Source organism: Nanorana parkeri, unplaced genomic scaffold, assembly GCF_000935625.1.
Source record: "Nanorana parkeri isolate BGI_ZX_2015 unplaced genomic scaffold, ASM93562v1 scaffold936, whole genome shotgun sequence".
In the NCBI taxonomy this organism is placed as follows: Eukaryota; Metazoa; Chordata; class Amphibia; order Anura; family Dicroglossidae; genus Nanorana; species Nanorana parkeri.
In genome coordinates, this window is record NW_017307204.1 from 236,443 (window position 1) to 256,711 (window position 20,269).

A 20,269-nucleotide genomic window follows, 5' to 3' on the forward strand; every position below is an offset into this window, starting at 1 on the left:
GTGTGTGTGTGTGTGTGGTTGTGAGGGGGGGGGGGGGGGGGGAATCTTGCACCAGTGCCCATTGTTCCATAGGTCCGCCACTGTGGAAGGGATAACCCCATCGGTAAGGAAGTTTCGTTAGTGGACGAAGAGCTCTTCTTCTGGCCAAGGTGCGTTCAGAGAGGTCAGGATATAAAGTGATCTCTGCACCGTCAAAGTCCAGGGATCTTTTTTCTCACCTTTTCCATGATTGCCTCTTTCTGTTTGAAAAAGTGGATCCTGCAAAGGACATCCCGAGTCATGGAGGGATTGCAGTAGCCTGGGACCGGGTGTACTCGGTCAATTTCCATGGTGTTTGTCACTGTGCGATCCAGAAAGGTATTGAGGATACCTCTCACTGAATGTTCCATATCAGAGAAGCCGGTTGCTTAAGGGATGCCACAGATTCTAATTTTGTTTCGCTGGCTCCTGTCCTCCAGGTCATCCACGTGAAAATATATAGTTTGGAGTTGTTGATGATGATGAGCTGTAAGGGACTGGAGCTCTTCTACTGCCGAGCGGTGAGTAGCAGTCTAGTCATCAATTGCATCAACCCTGCGGTGGAAGCTTTGAATGGCTTTGTGCAGATCCAACATGTCACGCTTGTGAAGTGTGAGAAGAGAGCCTCCATATCCAGTTTTGTGGGTAAGTGTGCCAGGGCACAGTTGAACTTGTGCTCTTCTGGGTCCTCATCTGAAGAAGTAGGCACATGTCTGGAAGATGCAGGGGAATAGGCTGGCTGCGAAATAGCAGGGACTGGGGAGGCGGAAGTGGAGGGGTCAGCTCGTGCGGTCGCCATGTTGCCTCCCTGCTGCCGAGTCTGTGGATCTTGGGAGCCCTGAAAAAAAAGTCCCAATGTCGAGTTTGGGTGGTCGGACCAGTGTTAGTTTGGAGCCCGAGGACTTTTTCTTACCGGTGGGTCCCATAGCGAAGCGGGTATGGCACTGAAAGGGCGTTATGATGAGATGCCCGGCCTGATGTGTGGGAGCTAACGAGGTGTGCTGCCATCCGCCGCCATGAGCAAACTCCACCCACGGCTACTTTCTGGTCTGCCTCAGAAGATCTTGCAGCCCAGGGTACCTGGTTAAGAAACGCTGCACCACTAAATTGATGACGCATGCCAAGCATGGTACATGCGTCAACTTTCCCAGGCATAGGGCGGAGAGAAGGTTGCTACCATTGTCGCATACAACCATTCCTGGCTCAAGCTGGCATAGTGTTAACCACCTCTGGGCCTGCCCCTGCAGAGCTGACAGAATCTCTACCCCGGTGTGGCTCCTGTCCCCTAGACAAACCAGCTCAAGCACTGCATGGCATCTTTTTGCCTGACCTGTTGCGTATTCTCATGGCAATAGGGGTTGATAGTGGTCATGTGATGCAACTACGGTGCACACTCTTCAACCCAGGCAGGGCATGCATACGTTGTTTTATCCAAGGGGGAAGATGGACTAAGTAAATCAGGCATGTGTGTGCCTGGACCAGGAACACCCACTTGCAGTGCTATCATTGGGATAAGGGAAAAACCACTGTGGAGAAAGTGTTTAAAAGACAGGAATCTGTAGAGAGCAGGTGAGAATTAGTAAGGAGGTTGTGTAGACAGACTGGTAACTAAGAGTCTGCAGAACCCTGCTGGGGAGACATCCCAAAGTCCTGGGATTTTAAAACTTCTCATGTGTGCACAAGCCGTTTAAGTCCAGAATAGAGCAAAAATATCTGTCTCAAAAATATCTGTCTTTTCCACCAGCAGCATCCTTGATGATAGTGTGATGATTGGGGAATTTAGCAGAACCGCAGGACACAGTCTTTCTAGCAAAAGGTGTCGGTTTGTTTAGTGCTGAAGAAAGCAGATTGTTTTTCCTTTATGTCATGGAAGATGTTATTTTGCTGCTGTGAAGCCTGCGGTCCTGCTAAATTCCCCAAACATTATGCTCTCACTAAGCTGCTAGTGGGAAAGATCCTCTGTCTCCCTGGACAGGGAGATTTGCCTTCTGCTCCAGACCATGATATCTTTGCTGTGGTGGCTTTTGGTTACTTCCCCATCAGAAGATGCTCCGACCGCTCCATGGATGTAACATACCCTAATATACATGATTCCTCCACAGAAGCTTCCCTATGCCTCGTGCAGAGGATCATATTCAAAGGAATTCTTAACATTCTCATAGCTTTGAGTTGGCCAAGAAGTGCCTGTTGCTTGTTTGTTAGGTTACAGACACCCCATGGCTGCTATCTTCCCAACCAGACTGTCTCTCTTGAGGTTCAATTCTGCATTCTACTTCAAAGTCAATGGCTTTAATGGCATGGCTATTGAATCACAGGTGCTGAGAGAGAGTAGTCTCCAAGAGGAAATAATTTTTACAATGCTGAGGACTAGTAAGAACTCTTGTCGCAAGGTGTATCATGGTACATGGAAGGTCTTCTTCAGGTGGTATGAGTCTACCAGACTTAACCCAAGAACCTTCTCCAAAGCTTGAGTTGTGAGCTATCTACAGTCAGGTATGGATTGCTGGCTGACATTAAGAGACATACTGTATATTAGCCTTGGATATTTTTTAATGGTCCTTGGTCTCTCATTTCTTGGCCCTTACCTTCATCCAGAGGATCACTTACATTATCCCCCTCATTAAGACTCCCCTGGTGGCCCCATAATACCTTAACCACCTGCTGTCCGGCCGTTGTAATTAAACGGCCGGACAGCGGCTTCTTAAGAGCGGGTGGGCATCTTTAGAGGTCCTTCCCGTCCCGCTCGTGCCGCGCACGAACGGGAAATCAGCTTTCTATGTAAACAGCCAGCGATGGCTGTTTACATCCAAGCGTTCAGGCGTCAAATCTCCTCCTACTCGTCGGAATGCAGGCAGTGATGTGTCAGTTACATCACTGCCTGCATTCAGTGTCACTCTCCGGTAGAGAAACCGGAGAGAAGCTGGTGAAGCAGGTGTTTGCTTCATCAGCTTCTCTGGGGGTCCCTAGGTGACATTAGGGGTCTTAAAGACCCCTAATGTCTCCATAAAGAGGACCTGTCACTGCAAATTGGCTATCACATAGGGAGCTTGTTTGCTCCCTATGTGATATCAATAAAGTTAAGTGGAAAAAACAGTTTTTAAAAAATTGAAGTTACAAAAAAAATTGAAAAATGTAAAGTCCCATATCAAAGCAATAAAAAAAATTAAAACATTTAAATTTTAAAGCGTCGGCTATGGTCAATTTTGGGTATGGTAGTTTTTTGCGATTTAGCGGGTGCGCACAATTTTAAAGCTTGACATGTTTGGTGTCTATTTACCTGACGTGACCCCGTCTTTTATATTTTACCAAAAAATTGGGTAATAATAAATGTTTTATAACATAACATAGAACAGGTTTTTTTTCAAAAATTTTAGGTACTTTTTTTCATTATATAGTAAAAAAAAAACCCCATAGTGGTGATTAAATACCACCAAAAGAAAGCTCTATCTGTCCCCAAAAAATGGTATAAAATTCATTTCAGTACAGCGTTGCATGACGGAATAAATGTCAGTCAAAGTACCGCAGCGCTGAATACTGAAAAATGGCCTGGACAGGAAGGGGGTATAAACACCCCGGTCAGCAAGTGGTTAATTTGGTAATTTATGTTCTAGAAAGGTTGCCATTTGAGCCATAGTCGGAGGTCCTTCTTATGGCTGTATCTATCAGGTGGCCTGTGCTATCACTTTTGCCATGAGGGTCTCTGAGCTAGCAGTCTTGTCTTGCAAGAAGATTTTTGTAAGGTCCGAACTCAGACACTTCAGTCATGGTAAATAGTGGATGAGTGTAGCTTCACGTTTAGTTGCCCTCCTTGCTTTTAGGCAAGCAGCCCTACTGGTACTAGGTTGTCCATAGGACTTGATAAACAAAACGAAGATGTACCATACAGTAATGGAGAAAACAAGATGGAGGGCACTCCAGTGGAGAAAGAATGGGTGACAGAGAGTAAGAGTAAACTGTGGATCTAGCAAATGTTAGAATTGGCAGAAAACAGTAAGCATATCTCTAACTGTAGCAAAGGTCAGGGCAGACAGTAAGCATATCTGTGAATGTAGCAAAGGTCAGGGCAGGCAGCAAACAGTAGAGACATCCATGAGCATAGCAAAGGTCAAAGCAGGTGGCAGATAGTGGAGGTATGCTTGAATGTAGCAGAGGTCAGCAACAGGAACAAACAACCTTAAAAGGTGCACTTGATCAGCACGAAACTCATTTACAAGCAGTGGCGTAACTAGTGACCTCAGGGCCCCATGCAAGAATCCCATGAAGGGCCCCCCCCCCCCCCCCCCAAGAAGACACAAATTAGATTTATTTTTTTTTAAACAAAATTAGACAAGGAAATAAAAAAAAAACACTGTCCTCTTTCATCTCCCCCTTCATGTCCCCAGCGACCCCATGTCACCTTTGTTGATACTTCCAGCTCCCTGTCTCGGTCTCCCCCTTCGTGTACGCAGCACTCAGCACTCGGCGGCAGTTCTGTGTGATGAGGGGGCGGGGATTACACCGCTCCCTCCCATTGGCTGCTGCCCGGCTGGCTGATGCTTCACGCTGCGCCCGGAACAAGATGAGGGGAGCAGCGTGAAGCATGTAGGGCCCAGGACGGGAGGAAGAGGTCCCGGGACTGGTAATCAGCGGTCACCAGTGCCCCCTCCCTCCTGTCCTGGGCCCCCTCCAAGTGGCCGAACTCCAGGGCCCGGTCGCGGCCGCGACCTCTGCGACCCTGGTAGTTCCGCCACTGCTCACAAGCACAGAGGCAAAAGCTGATGAGGTATAAATAAGATACATCCTGCACTCGGGGTGAGTCTCAGAGCTAGGGAATATGTGACCAGACTCATTTACCAGTAACTGACAAGAAAGCTGGGAAAAGTACAGGGCAGAAGCGAGTAAACACTAGACTTGTGCGCCGTCAAAAAATGTGTTCCGTTTCGGAATATCCGTTATTTCGTATTTCGTAATTCGTGTCCGAAACTCAATTCGGATTCGTACGAAATACGAATTTTCGTTAGTTTCGGCACATTTTCGTAACTGTACGAACATTCGTTATGATGAAGTTAATAGGCAAAAATACCTTTGTTAATATTGGAGTCGATGTGGTAGTTGTTTTTTTATCCGAAATACGAATTCCGTATCCGAATTTCGTATTTCGGATTAAAAAAAAACTACCATCAACTCCAATATATTAACAAATGTACTTTGCTTTTTAACTTCAATATAACGAATGATCGTAACGGAACGAAAATACGTCAACGGAATTTCGTATTTCCTGCCTGTATTCAGTGTATTGTAATGCAACTCTCAGCAGCAGAAGAGAAAACCTCTGATTAGTCAACCAAACGAAATACGAATCCCGTTAACGCATTCCGGATCCGAATTTCGTATTAAAAAAAAACTACCATCAACTCCAGTATATTAACAAATGTACTTTGCTTTTTAACTTCAATATAACAAATTTTTGTAACAGAACGAAATTCCGTCAACGGAATTTCGTATTTCCTGCCTGTGTATTGTAATGCAACCCTCAGCAGCAGCGGATCCGTATTTGGTATTAAAAAAAATCTTGTCATGTTGTTCAACCTCATTTACAGGGGTAATATTAGTTCCTGTTTCAAAGAATTTCGGATCCGAAATTCGTTAACGGAATTTCGTATTTCGGATATAATTCGGAAACTGCAATTCGGTTTTCGGATGCTTACGAATTTCAGGAAAATTCGTACGAATTTCGATTCGTAACAAAACAAATCGCACATGTCTAGTAAACACTGAGTAGACTGTGTCCTGTTACCCAGCAACTAGGATGCTAGCTGAGCAGAGTTGCATAGTGTCCAGTTGCCTGGCAACCAGGATGCAAGCTGCCACTGTGAGGGGAGAGAGCTGGAAGTAGACGTGGGCCAGTAGTGGACGGGTAAGTATCCAGGCTGTTTTAAAACTGTCTTTCACATGCTCAAGGAGGTGAGTGCTGTCAGAAAGGTTATCTGCAGTATCTAACATTTGCTTGGTGCTTGCTACTCCGAAGCTTATGCTGTACATACAATGATATAGCATTTAAATGGATCTGAACCATTGCCTTGCCTAGTGAATCCTTTACCTTTTGTATTCACCAGAAGTCCCAGGGCTGCTAATGCAACCAGTCTGATTCCTAATCCTTCTTTTACATAGGCACCTGTCAGTTTCGATCGTTCGATGGAGGAAAAAAAATGAACTTACCAGACCCATGTTACGTCTATAGGGAGTTGGATGTAAATGGGCATGTGTACATTTCCATCAAATTACCCTCGATCCGTCGCGATCGTGTACGCCAAAACAAGGCTCTGTTCCATTTGGTTTTCCCGAACCTGGACGAAGTCGGGGTAATCAGATTTAAATGGATGCATGTCTGTTTCTATCCAGCTGCCCACAGACTAACATTAAGCTTCAGATCAGATCTGCCTGAAAAACTGTCAGGCAGACCAGATCAGATCAACCATTTGAAAGGAGCGTAAGAACTAGGGATGCACAGATACTTTTCGAGTACCAGTGCAGATACTTGGCATTTTCATGTGAACTACCAGGGTTGCAGTGGTTGCAGCTGGGACCGGGCTCTGGCACTCCACCACTGTCCTGAAATCATTAGTCTGTATTGTTTTAGAAAAAACTGTCACATGACAATAAACAAAAATGTATCAGTACTCGTACTTGTAAGTACTCGGCAAGTACCAGTACTCGTACTCGCAAAACTGGTATCTGTGCATCCCTTTATTTATATTTATAAAAACAAAATCATACATTAAAACAGAGATGTACAAATCCCAGGAGCTCCGTGTGCTCCTTACAAATGACAGCTGCCTCCTAATTTTTGAATTTTTCTCTAGTGTAGTCTTGGAGCTCAAAAGTATCGGTACATGTACTCGTACTTGTACCGAGTACTGTACTTGGTATCTGTGCAACCCTACTAAGAACCACTGAAGTTGTTTGGGGTTAGACATGGATTATATGTAGAACTGCTAATGTCAGGCATCATTAGGAGTTACCAGAGGCAGTTGAGGGACGCTTTCAGAAGAAACAGTGGATAGGTAGGATTAATGGGTGGATGTAGGTAGATGCGTTGCATTCATGCAATGGACTTTAATTCAGGCTTTATAGGAACATATAGTGCATTGATACAGAGAAGCATGTTTAAGTGATTTTCGGAGATAGTGCATAAATTTATGCATCAAAGTAAATATTTGAAAGTGAATTGACATAGATAAATGTACAAGGGACTGGATTTAAACTGGAATGTGTGCAATATGAGAGAGTAAAGTAAATTTATATTGCAAAGCCAATGCATCATGTATTTGTGTTAATAGAGCTACCCAGAAAAAAAGTATTATTAGTAGGCATGTAGTATCGGTATCGATACTAGTATCGGTATCAGTGCCAATACTGGGCATTTTCACGAGTACTTGTACTTGTGAAAATGCCCCAATACATAGCGCAGATACTGGCTCTTTAAATGATCAAATAAATTAGGCTGCCTGCGGTCCCGTGCTTGCTTGAAAGCCGTCATCTGAGTTCCATTACTCCACCATGGTGACAGTTTTTCTTTTGCATTTTCATATAAAGTACTTGAGAACCTTGTCCTGGCATTAACTGCAGCCCAAACAAGATCCTATAAAATAATAGACCTGAGAAATCGAGAATGCAGGGGACACATTGGTATTCTTAGAAATCACTGTACATTTTTCTAATAAATGTATTTTATTCCACTGTTAGGTCAGGATTTTCATATTTTCATTGTGGTAATGTGCATTTTTACTGTGTATTAGTGCAAACATGGTAATACATATACTAAAGTGCATTTTAGTACCATTCATTTTGAAGAGCAACCCCAATGCACAACCCAAACTCCCAACAACTGATTCAAATGTTACTGCACCACACTGCAGAGACATGAACCACCTGTGTGTTGGGGTGTAGGAGAATATTTAGGTCTTTTTTGGTTTATTGCCAACCCATTTAAAATGAATGTGCTGTCATGCAGCAATGAACATTAATGCATAACATGTGTTACTGAGCATGCAGTAATGCACTTTGGCATTACAAAGCTCAACACATACAGTTCATCAACAATATTTTTATTTTATTATAAAATAAATCATTTTTACTAAATTCTCTTGTTCTACTCCTATCACCTTTAAAAAGAGTGTTAAAATTTGTGTTTTTCTCTGGCCATAAATATAATGCTCACTTCAGAAAACTAATCTATGTTGCTGTGTTATAAAGCCAGCACAACTACTTTTCTATTTCTAGCAGAAACCCTGCAGATGCAGGTTGTAGGGAAAAACCATTATATGCCAGTACCGGTTGTAGGGAAAAACCATTATATCCCAGTACCACTTTGTTATTGACAAAATGCATGCTTAAAGGAGAACTATGAGGTGAGTGCTTTTCACTCACCTCATAGTTCTAGCCGACCTGTGACAATGAGACTGTCACAGATCGGCTCAGAAGATCGGGAGGTGAGCGAACACATACCGGCGTTCGCTCACTTCTCGATCCTGTCACGGCTCTCTGCCGTGACAGGGGAGGGACTGAATTCCCCCCTGCCCGCTCCAATCCTCCAGCGCTGACTGGCGGAACGGACGGTGGAGGGGGCGGGTACAGCTGGCTCTGCCTCTAGATAGCCAGAGCCAGCAGTCAGTCACGCAGCTGGGCGGATCCAGATATAATTGTCGGTATCCGCTTCAGCTGCAGCGTAGTATACTGCGAGCAGTAGCTCGCGGTATACTGCGGCGTCTTAGTATACCGCGAGCTGTAGCCCTACTGAGCCTAGGGTGACGGGAGGATGCTAGTTTGTGTCCTCCCGCTACCCTAAGGAGAACTATGGGGAAAAGCCTTAACCCCATAGTTTTCCTTTGACAGCAAGTTATTCAACTCCAGGCAAATATTAACCCCCCTCCCACCTGCAACCCTCCTCACTGGCACTACAAACAAGCCCTAAATCTAAATGCCATTTTTACTCACCTCACATGATGATGCTCCAGTCTTCTCTCTTTTTTATGTTTACAGGAGGTGGGGTCCTTCTTTGGGTGTCCACACCACTACCCTTGTGATGTAGACACTTCCCATGAGCTGCCCAGTGACAAGGTCCTCTCAGGATCCAGAAGAGGAGTTTGCAGCACCTACATCATTATATAGGGACTGCCCCGTGCAGCCAGATCTAAATTGCTGGATTAGCAGTCCCCCACCACCTGGGAGTACTGGTACTCACCAAGGGACCTGAACAGCTGATTTAAGTGAGTATATATATATATTCACAAGGTAAGAAAGAAAAAAAATGCACGAGTTGGGTTGGAAGGGGGAAGGGGAGTACAGTTGGTTGTTATTTGCCTGGAGATGGGCTTGAAAGATTTTTTTTAAATTGCACATTATGTAGTATATAATTAAATGAATACATACAAATCTGTAGCAGGCAAAGTACTGGATCCTGAAGTAATGCTCCTCATTGAGGGTTTTGGTGATGTAGAAGGGAAGGTGTTTGAAGAATATGGAGTGTGAGGATATAGTTTCTGGAGTCCTGCAAGGCATCAAACAAAAAAAACATACAGATATTTAAATTAGAAACTGCTGTAAATTATGCTGTGCAGAATGACATAGAGAAGACATTTCAAATCATGCTTTCAAGAAGTAAAAAAGCAGATATTTATTGTCCTTATTAGGGATGTTCCGATACTAGTGCCGATACTTGGCCTTTTCACATGAACTACCAGGGTTGCAGCGGTTGCAGCTGGTGCCTGGCTCTGGGACTCCACCACTGTCCTGAAATCATTAGTCTGTATTGTTTTAGAAAAACTGTCACATGATAATAATCAAAAATGTATCAGTACTTGTAGATGTGAGTACTTCGACAAGTACTTGTACGAGTACTTGGACAAATGGTATCGGTGCATTCCTTATATATATTTCGCAAAAAAAAAAATCATACAATAAAACGGATGCACAAATCCCATGAACTCCGTATGCTCCTTAAAAATGACAGCTGCCTCCTAACTTTAGAGTTTTTCTCTAGTCTAGTCTTGGAGTTGGAAAAGTATCTCCACTTGTACTTGTACTGAGTACGATACTTGGTATCTGAACATCCCTAGTCCTTACGCAACAAAATGAAGTACCTATGTGGTTACTGTTAAACTTTGAAATCCTAACAATGCTCCTGGTCCTAACAATGCTCCTGGTCCTTGAAAGTCACTAGGCTTTAAACTGAAGGGCAGAACCACAAGAGCTGTATATTCTGGAATATGACCTTTCCCTCTGCAACATAGAAAAGACAGTGGCAGCTTCAGTAGCTGCTAAAGTCTTGGTGCTAAAAAAAAAGGATTTCAAGGGTTTCTAGAGCACAGGGTTGACTTTTCATCGGTTTGCAATCTATATGCCTAATTTGGTTTGCACTTGAATAAAAAGGGTTCTGCTCTATTAGGAAAGAGGTTCATGGGAAGGTTCTAGAAGTATTTAAAATGGGTTTTGTCCCAACATAACAATTTGGAACCACATACAATTCTACTCTTGATGGATTTAATCTCATATTTACTAGATGTTTAGACTGTTTAAATTATTGCACATCATTTCACTTAAATCCTCTTTTAGATACATATTTTAATACATTTTACTGTGTTTAGAGGCAAATTTTAGGAATTTCAAATAAATGCCATTTTTAAAGTTTATCATTATATAAAATATTTTACTGTTTTGTACTTTTTGTATCCCTGATGAAGGGGGCATATGGAGGCCCTTAAAACATGATAGCGCTTATTATATGATAAATTAGGTTATTTTATTTGGATAATTTCAACAATTCTTCTTCTTTTGTCCAAAAAACTCGCTTCTGGCTTTTTTTAATGTATCAGGAGATGTCTTACTCAGTAGAGTGTTATCCCCATTAAAGATTATAAAACCAAAAGGGAAATCTAATATATTTTTGGGATCCAGTGCTCCAACCTGCAGTGCCAGGGAAAAATACTTGATAGTAATTTTTACTCTCCCTTACTCTATTGAAAACTAAACAATGTCTGGAGTTAATTTTAAATGTAGAACAATGTAGAGCATATTACAAATTAGCATGACAGAGGAAGAGAACAGTAAAAGGTGGCATCTGTGCAGATTTTCTTTAAAGAAATATATTATATGGTAATCAAAAAATGATACTAGAATGGGACCTACCAAACAGTAGATTATTTTACTGGCTAGTTTAAAAATGTTTAATGTTAAATATTTACCCAAAATTAAATGACACATATACAATACAAGCATATTTTATAAAAAAAACTTGTACAAAGAGCATATATGTAGACCCAGAAAATGGCAGTCTCAATCAACTCCAGAAATTGTCAAACATAATATTATAACATCCACTTAAAATAGCCCCTGTTGGCTTGTTAATATTCAAGGTCAGATTTATAACCAGAAAACCTCCGGAGAGGAACATCCCCACTAAGCAGCAATAAATGTTTGATGCGAAGCCCTATCATTCTAATTGGAAAAGAGAACAACAAAGATGTCCTGAGATGAATATATAATTGTAAGTATCTGAAGAATATGAGCGATAATATTCAAAACCGCTTGTCACTATTGATTGCAGAGCAGTATATAATCCACTGATCAATTGCAAAGCCATGCAGACAAAAAAAAATGCAGTGTAGCGCTGATTAAATCCACATACAGAAGACAAATACAGTATATTTCTACATTTACTGATTACAGAAAGCTTAAGCAACTGCATGACAAATGAGTTTTAATGTTGATAAATGTAAGGTTAAGAACTTTGGGGCTAAATTACATATTTATATTATACAACATTGGTCCCAAAATTGGATAAATGAATGATACATATGGCTCTGGGTGTCCTGATAGATTGCAGACTTAATTGCATGATTGCATGCAACGCAAACCTGCAGCTTCCAAGACAAGAAAAATATTTTCTTGTATAAAAAAAGACACATAGACCTCTATTGAAGTATCACATATTTGCCACTTTATATTCATGTTCTATAATATGTTATGATTTGTGACTAAAAACACAGATCATTATTTTTTTAAATAAATCTATACAGAAGCAGTGCTGTAAATGAGGAAATGTGATTCTGAGAGCCAGTGATGAGCTCAGGCTAGGTTCACACTAAAGCGATCCGTGACCGCGCGGCAATTGTGCATAAAACCGCGCGGACACGGAATTGCACAGCACCGCCGATCGTGCTGGCAGTGCCATTATTTTCTAATGGCACCCCCAGTCACGCCAGGCAATCACGCACAAGTACATGTACCTTTTTTCAGCGATTGCCACACAAATATAACCCCTATTGAAATAAATGGGGCCGTGCACGATCACCGATATGTGAACCTAGCCTAAGGGTCGGCTCACACCACAAAGGCTGCCTTCCAGAGCGTTTGGCCTCTGGAACGCAAGCCGGTCGGCTCCCTGAGTTCAAGGGCGGGGGGGCGTTGCTTTGATGTAAATTTTTGTAGATTGCACTGGACCGGAACGCAGGCACTAATACTGATACATAAAAAAAACCCACAGGCTGAAATCAGCCGTACATCATCTGCCTTCGGCTGCACTTCGATAAATAAAAAGTACAGCCGTAAATCAGCCGTACTGAGCCGGAGTGAATTGTCGAACGTCGTTCGGCTCACTTCACTTAGGCTCGGTTATGCACACGGCCTTCGGCAGCTTTGTGCATAACCCCCTGTAACTTTACTTTTGGTAAGGGCCACATTTACCATTAGACACACAGTATCATAAACCAGGTTAGGACCAATAAAAAGTAAATGTTCCCCATAAAAGAGGGATGCCGATTTGGGCGCCAAAGTTTGTGTGTGTACAAAGAAAAATCAGCCTTGTCTGTTGCTGTAGTGTATTGAGTCCCAAGAATCTCCCCAAAAACAAAATCATACAAGCTGTAAGCATTTGCAAAATTATTTGTTAAACAGAAAAAGCCTTAAGGGAAATAATAATGGTTTTGAAAAAAAAATAATTTTATATAACCACTAAACATTTCTGATCAGGATTGAAGAAAACTTACCTTTTTGTCTTTACACAGATACAGATTTTACTTATAACATAGACATAAATAAGTATACAATATATTAAAGTGATTTGCACGTACCATCTTCTTCACCCTGCAAAAAAATAGTGTGAAAACGGATTGTAAAAGTAGGTTATGAAAATGGCAATTTTGTTAATTCATTACAAATGTCACAAATTACTGTAAAATCATTAAAGACTGTCTTACCTTATCTAAACAAACTTCACGGTTATTATTACTACCCATTCTCCTGCTTTTATTTCTGGAAACCAACTAAATCATTGAACAATCAAATCTGTAAACTTCCTGACCTTTCTAAAGATGTACAGATTTGTAGGGTATAATATAGTATTGTATATGCAATAATGTGCTGAGCTGAAGAAACAATTAAATATAAACAGTGAAATATTGTATTATTTTGTATTATATTTTGTATTATATCATTGATCATGATATAATTTTAGTGCTTAGTAGCTCTTTTTCACCTTTTTTTGTATCATCACTGGCGCAGATCTTTTTTGTTAATTTATAATATAGTATTAAATGCAAAAGGAGCAGGAAGCGGAATATCAAAACACATTTAAACTGCTATCTAGGGCTGCACCGATACCATTCTTTCCAGACTGAGTACAAGTACCGATGCTTATCCTCAAGTACTTCCCGATACCAATTACCAATACTTTTTTTTTATTTTCATGTGACAGTTTTTCTAAAACAATACAGACTAATGATTTTAGGGCAGTGGTGGAGTGCCAGGACCCGGTCACAGCTGCAACCACTGTGACCCTTGTAATTTCCCCACTGACTCCAAGCTGTAAAGTGACTACAAATCCCAGCAATACATTATACAGCAAAGCAGAATAGCATCAGCTATTGAGGACTGCAAATCCCAGCAATATAGAATGACATTGGCTATAGTGGACCACAAATCCCAGTAATAAAATATACAGCAATGCAAAATACCACCAGCAATATGGGACTACAAATCCCAGCAATACATTATAAAGCAATGCAAAATAATATGAAGCTACATACTCTGTGTTTCTCCAGGGTGGTGATCTGATGGCCACAGGGTCTCAGGTGGGCTGTGGAGGGTCCCAGGTGGGCTGTGCAGGGTCTCAGGTGGGCTGTGCAGGGCTCTTGGGTTGAATGTGCGGTCTCTCAGGTGGGCTGTGCAGTGTCTCGGGTGGGCTGTGCAGAGTCTCGGGTGGGCTGTGCGGGCTCTTGGGTGGGCTGTGTAGGGTCTATGGTGGGCTGTGCAGACTTGTGAGTAGTGATCCAGGGTCACCAAAGAATAGTGATCAGTGAATGTGTCTGGGCTCGGTTCTCAGGGCGTTCCTTAACCCATTGTTCTAAAGTCCCAAAGTACAGAAATTGCGAGGTTAAGTCCAAACCCCTTTAAAGTATATTGGAAATGAATCTAATTAAAATTTTGGCCATGTTCAAGGCAAATGGGCAAGAAATTGTCAAACAAAGGGCATGAGGAGCTGGTCACTGTCATGGGAAACATACCAATGCAAAAAAAATAATAATAACATTACTGTACAGTAGGGACTGGGTTTTCCTTTTCATGTGACATGGGGAAAAGACAAATTCTCTAACTTACATGTTCAAGAGATGCCTTTAAGCTGTGGTGTGGTAAAACTCTTATGGACATTGTCAGCAACACCATATTCTGGCAACACATATTTTACATGTGTAATAGATTTATTTACTTTTACATTATTGTGTGGCTTAAATGCAGTAGCAGCACCTCAATCTAATTTATTACATCTTGGAAAACAGTCTTTTATAGGTAGTTTTGGAGGCACTACCTGATTTTTACCCAGCAGTAATAGGCAAAAATTGACTTGTGCAAGTCAACCACAACAGATCTAAAAGCTATTGGAAAATGTACTCTTCTATAGTGATGGGCCGAACACACCTGAGTTCAATTCGAACTTTAGAACATGGAAAAAGGTTGAACTCGAACTTCGAACTCAATGAAAGCGTATGGGACCAGAACACGTAAAATCGAATGTCCCCTTTTTGAAGGGTTATATGCAAGTTATTAGCCATAAAAAGGTATGAGGATTCGGGTACTGCACTGGGGGACATATATAAATGAAAAAAAGCAAATAATTTTTGTTTTTTTTAAAGGAGCAGTGATTTTAACATTGCTTAAAGTGAAACAATAAAATTAGAAATTCCTTTAAATATTGTGCCTGGGATTCCAGGACTGTCTAAAGCTTGGGATAAATTAATTACTTTCTTTTTGTTGGCAGCCAAAATACTCAAGGGCACAAAGCAGCCTATTTTTTGGGGCCTGCTAATGCACCCTTTCCTCCTCCTCATGGGTGCATAGTAGCTATTTATTTGGGCTTGCTAATGTACCTGTGAGAGAAGGGTTGCCGATCTTCATTCCGCACATTTTCGTGCCCATGCACAAACACATGTGCGCTATTCTGGTTGCATGCATACTTGTGAGCATGCATGCAAATGTGTGTGCATCATGCGCGCACGCTCATGCGTACGCACCCATTTGAACATTGGTGCCAGACAGCCTATTTAGGGCCTGTTCACATGATATTAGGTCCTGATCAGGTGCGGATCTGCAGACTGATGCAGTGCGTTTTTGCCACGTTTTGGTCGCGTTTTTGATGCGTTCCAGTAAAAAAAAATTTTTTTTTGCTGGAGTGGGGCTGTTAGTATGTTAGTTGCAGTGCAGTGCGTTTTTGATGCGTTTTTGACGCATTTTGGACGCGTTTGCGTTTCCAGACCGTTTCCTGACTGTACAAAATGTGACATGCAGTATTTTTCTGTCATAACCTGAACAGACTGCGCACGTGAGAACTGTAGCCCATAAAACACATAGGGATACATTGGGATGCATTTTGAGTGCAGCAGCGTACGGATCCGGTCAGCACACAAAACGGACGTCGTGTGAACAGGCCCTAAAGGAGGAGCTCTGTACCTTTCCTTTCCTTAGAGTTCTTAAGCTTGTACACTGCTTCCCGTGTTCCCGATCCTGTTTTTCCTGACATTGAGCCAGCTTGTTCTTGGACTCTGCTGATTGCTGCCTGCCCCTGACCATTAGCTTGTTCTGGACCTTCCTTCTGCATACTGATTCTGCACTGTTTTGCCTGCATGTTCCCGACCCTGCCTCTGCCTGCTTATTCTGTACCTCGCTGCCCGTCTGATCGTGACCTAGCTTGTGCCTGACTGCGGCTCTGCTCTGCACAAGTGCCACCTGCAACTCCAACTCTGGGTTTATCTACTTCATCAGGCACTTGTGCCCCTCTCCTGTTCCTACACCCTCTGTCCACCATTAGGTGGGTGTTGGAACAAAAGAAGCAAGGGAGGCCGCCCTCATCATCTCACGCTCTTAGCAGGTATGTAGCAGTACCCTTTTCCTCCTCCTATTCAAGGATTCAAAGCAGACACCCTGGTTTCTAGTGCTGCTCCTGTGCCTTTTTCCTCCTCCTTTTCAGCTAATCCCGCCATGTCCCTGTGAACTAGCTATGAAGAGTTTCGTGGAATGTATGGTTGTGTCAGGGACTTGAGATCCGTCCGTCCACACAGCTGCGTCTCGTTGCTAGGAGACATGCCGGCCAACTTGCGTCCACGGCTCCTCCCTCCAGACGCCGCCCTCAGACACATCCTGCGTTGAGAACGACAGGCATAGCAGGCCGGCTCTCCAGAAGCGTCACGTAGCTAAGAGACGTTCGGGAGGGCCTCTGCGTGCGACTCCACCCCCAGCACAGTCTCTTCTACAAAGACCTAGACGGCTCACTTGCTCAGCGTTCTAGCGTGGTAGAACGTCGAGCAAGCAACTAGTCTCTTACCACTGCCATCCTGAACCTTGTAGTCCTCCTCCAGAGGATTGAGATCGTGGACATCCTCACAACCACCGGACCTTGATCCCCGAACTCCTGAGGGGTATTTAGATTCCACAATAACCGCAAGTACCACCTGCACACTGCATTGAGTTACATTGCATACTACTCCATTGGGTTAAAGAGACAGTACTTTGCTTAGGAGTGTTCAGTTCGCATTATAATCTGTACGACTGGGAACATCAACCTTAGCATTCTGGTGTAAATGTGTGCTGTGCGTTGCAGGAGACTGTAACTTCCTCGAGCTGGAACGGGAATCATACCCCGAATATTGTTTAACTACGCTGCCACATTATCTACTACATCTGTTATATTGTCCATGCATTGGTGAGACTAACTATTGCTACACGAACTACAGACCCCAACAAATTACAATTGAGGTCCAGAGGGAGGATTCAGTCTGTTAATTATCCCATTTACAACCTGTGGTGGTGCATGATGTGTTAGGGGTTCCGACCTCACTCAATCCAATACAGAGTGTGACTGCGAATCCCCCACCTGAGCCATCCTCAGAGTTACTTTGCATTTGTGATCCATCACACACGCTTGCTGTAATAACAGGTTGCTATCCCCAGGGCCTATCCATATACCTCTGTGTGCTGCTTTGGAAGCTGAAGAAAAAAATGTCCCCAAATCATCTTCCCGCCCAGCATCTTCATTCTAGTCTAACACACGGTTTTTGCTTTTATTTGTGTCCTCTGCTACACCATAGTGTGAGGTACTAATCTGCCATTATTTTGTCCAGAAGGCCATACACCAGCTGTCATTACTTTGCACAGAAGGCCATCCCTGTCCTCAGCAGAAGGCAGCAGAATACAAAGGAGGAATAGGAAGAGGGTTGGTGTCCTAATGGTCACGAGGAGGAGGGTTGGGGAGCAGGCAGTTAGGAGGAGGGTCAGGATGATGATGGTGAGGAGCATTGTTGGGGTGTTGGTGGTGAGGAGAACTTGGGTGCTCACAGTGAGGAGGAAGAGGAAATTGGTGGAAGGCTTCAAGGGGGACGTCTCACCAACACAAGTGGAAAATATCAGGGGATCTATTCCCACCATCAAAGAGAAAGCTCAAAATGCTTCACACCGAGGGGGTGATGCAAAAACATTTTAACCACATTTAACAGTGCATGGATTCCCACACAGGAGGCCTTGCTAAAGAGGAAAAACCTACAGCCATAGGGTGCCTACCCTTGCACAACACAGGGTATGCAGCAGCACACGGAGGAGGGAAATTGTGTGGCCTTGCTAAATAGTATTTTTTTTATTGGTATTAGTACATGTCCCCCATGGTAGTGCTCAGCTAGCCATGCCCTTTTTTTGCTACCTACTACAATCAAGCCCAGCACTCCTAGGTTTAGGTTTAGTTTTACCTGACGTTTTCTTTTCTTTTGGCAGATTTCTGTCTAAATTTTGTTTGCTTTCAAATGATGCAGCAGCAAATGAAAGGCAGCAAATAGAACAGATTGTCAGCAAAAACAAAGTGCACTTTCAGCTCAAACTTAAAAAAAAAAAACCTTTCTCTACCCTTGCACTGCAAAGGTTAAATGCTTGTTTGGTCTAGAGCAGGGGTCTCAAACTCGATTCACTCGGGGGCCACTCAACAATTTTTTTTTCTCTCATGGGGGCCGCTTGCCAAATTTCATACGTTAAAATAAAATTTAACTATATTCGGTTTGGTACTAAAGACACCAACATACACACAATAAGGCCCCATTCAAATCTGAAGGTTTAGGTGCGATTAGGGATTCCTGCATCAGAAACTTGTGTTTTCCTGCAGCAGAAATCCCTAATCTGGCGTTTAAAAGTGGCAGCTGTCACTGTACATAAGGTTTAGAATTTTGCATGCCTGTACTTGCTTTAGTTTAGTGACTCAGGACCCAAGGCAATGGCAGCCACTATGATTCTTTCATGACGAGTAGTTTTATTTATGTTAACACAAGACTTTGTGTTTTGACTGATATGTTTAAAGGAGAACTATGGGGTTAAGGCTTTTCCCCATAGTTCTCCTTAGGGTAACGGGAGGACACAAACTAGCGTACTCCCGTCACCCTAGGCTCAGTATACCGCGAGCTGCGGCTCGCAGTATACTGAGACGCCGCAGCTGAAATGGATCCCGACAATTATGTCTGGATCCGCCCCGGCTGCGTGACTGACAGCTGGCTCTGCCTATCAAGAGGCAGAGCCAGCTGCACCCGCCCCTTCCGTTCCGCCAGTAAGCGCTGGCAGATCGGAGCGGGGAGTCCAGCTCCTCCACTGTCACGACAGAGAGCTGTGACAGGATCGAGAGGTGAGCGAACGCCGGTATGTGTTCGCTCACCTCCCGATCTACTGAGCCAATCTGTGACAGTCTCATTGTCACAGGCCGGCTAGAACTATGAGGTGAGTGAAAAGCACTCACCTCATAGTTCTCCTTTAAACCTGTGTATCTAGTCCTGTCTGCTAAGTTGTTAAAAGCCTAGGCCCGGCCTATCTGCATATTACACTCCTATGTAATTATTTGGTAAATAGTTAATGTTTACTTTGGTCAAAACTAATTGGTACTTTGTTTTATACTGCCAGTCTACCAGTTGCCAATAGTAGAACCAATTCCAAGAGCCACAACTATCAGACTCTTATGAAGATAGCCCAAAGGTCTATTGAGAAGAATGTTTTTTCTTTGGACAATTTGCCTAATATTGGGCCCACACCTACCAATGGGGAGCAACCACACCAATCTATTAATCTGTTTTCAAACCTGATTCTATTTTTTAAGATTCTCCACTGCGCTAGTGTAATCAGATAGCCATCTCTAAAAGTAACAAACCCATGTAACCATGACCAACAGCCACCTCAGCTCATGACAAGGATTTATGAGTGAATCTGAATTGTCCATACCCTTGTTGCTCTCATCACTCAAAGAAAAAAAGAAAGGATCAAGGTAAAAGATTATATTTGCAAATATGCTTCATTTGCCTGATATTTTCTCTGGAAATACTATTTTTGTACTATTAGTGAAAAAGTATCCATGTTGTTTAGCAGAGTAATATATAGGTTTGTAGGATGTGAATGTGGTGTTTATTATACTATATAGTTAAAACTGTCTGACAAATCAATGCTTTAATGTTAAAGCTGGAGGGTTAAAAATTGGAATCTACTGCATATCACTATAAAGGTTGGGGTAAACAAATACATAAAATATCCTGGGCAAAACATGCATTTTAATTTATAAAGAATTACTCCATATATTAATCAACTACACTGTGAGCATTACAAATAGATTGAAATAAACATCGCAAACACTACTTACCAGTTCACTGTGTGCCAATGGCCTACAAAGTTGAAAAACATTCAAAAGCATTATTAGTAAAAACTTTAA

General features: G+C 42.6%; 1 protein-coding gene across 1 annotated transcript in view; it reads right to left on the reverse strand.

The window, feature by feature from the left end:
* LOC108795126 (lymphocyte cytosolic protein 2-like) overlaps positions 1-20,269 on the reverse strand; it is a 41,364-nt gene that overhangs the window by 19,493 nt on the left and 1,602 nt on the right. The window contains exons 2-4 of the mRNA XM_018566318.1: positions 20,201-20,222; positions 13,128-13,140; positions 9,430-9,547 (exon numbers count right to left, since the gene is read on the reverse strand). Coding sequence (XP_018421820.1) covers positions 9,430-9,476 — 47 coding nt within the window. The 5' untranslated portion in view covers positions 9,477-9,547; positions 13,128-13,140; positions 20,201-20,222. The remainder of the gene's footprint in view (positions 1-9,429; positions 9,548-13,127; positions 13,141-20,200; positions 20,223-20,269) is intronic.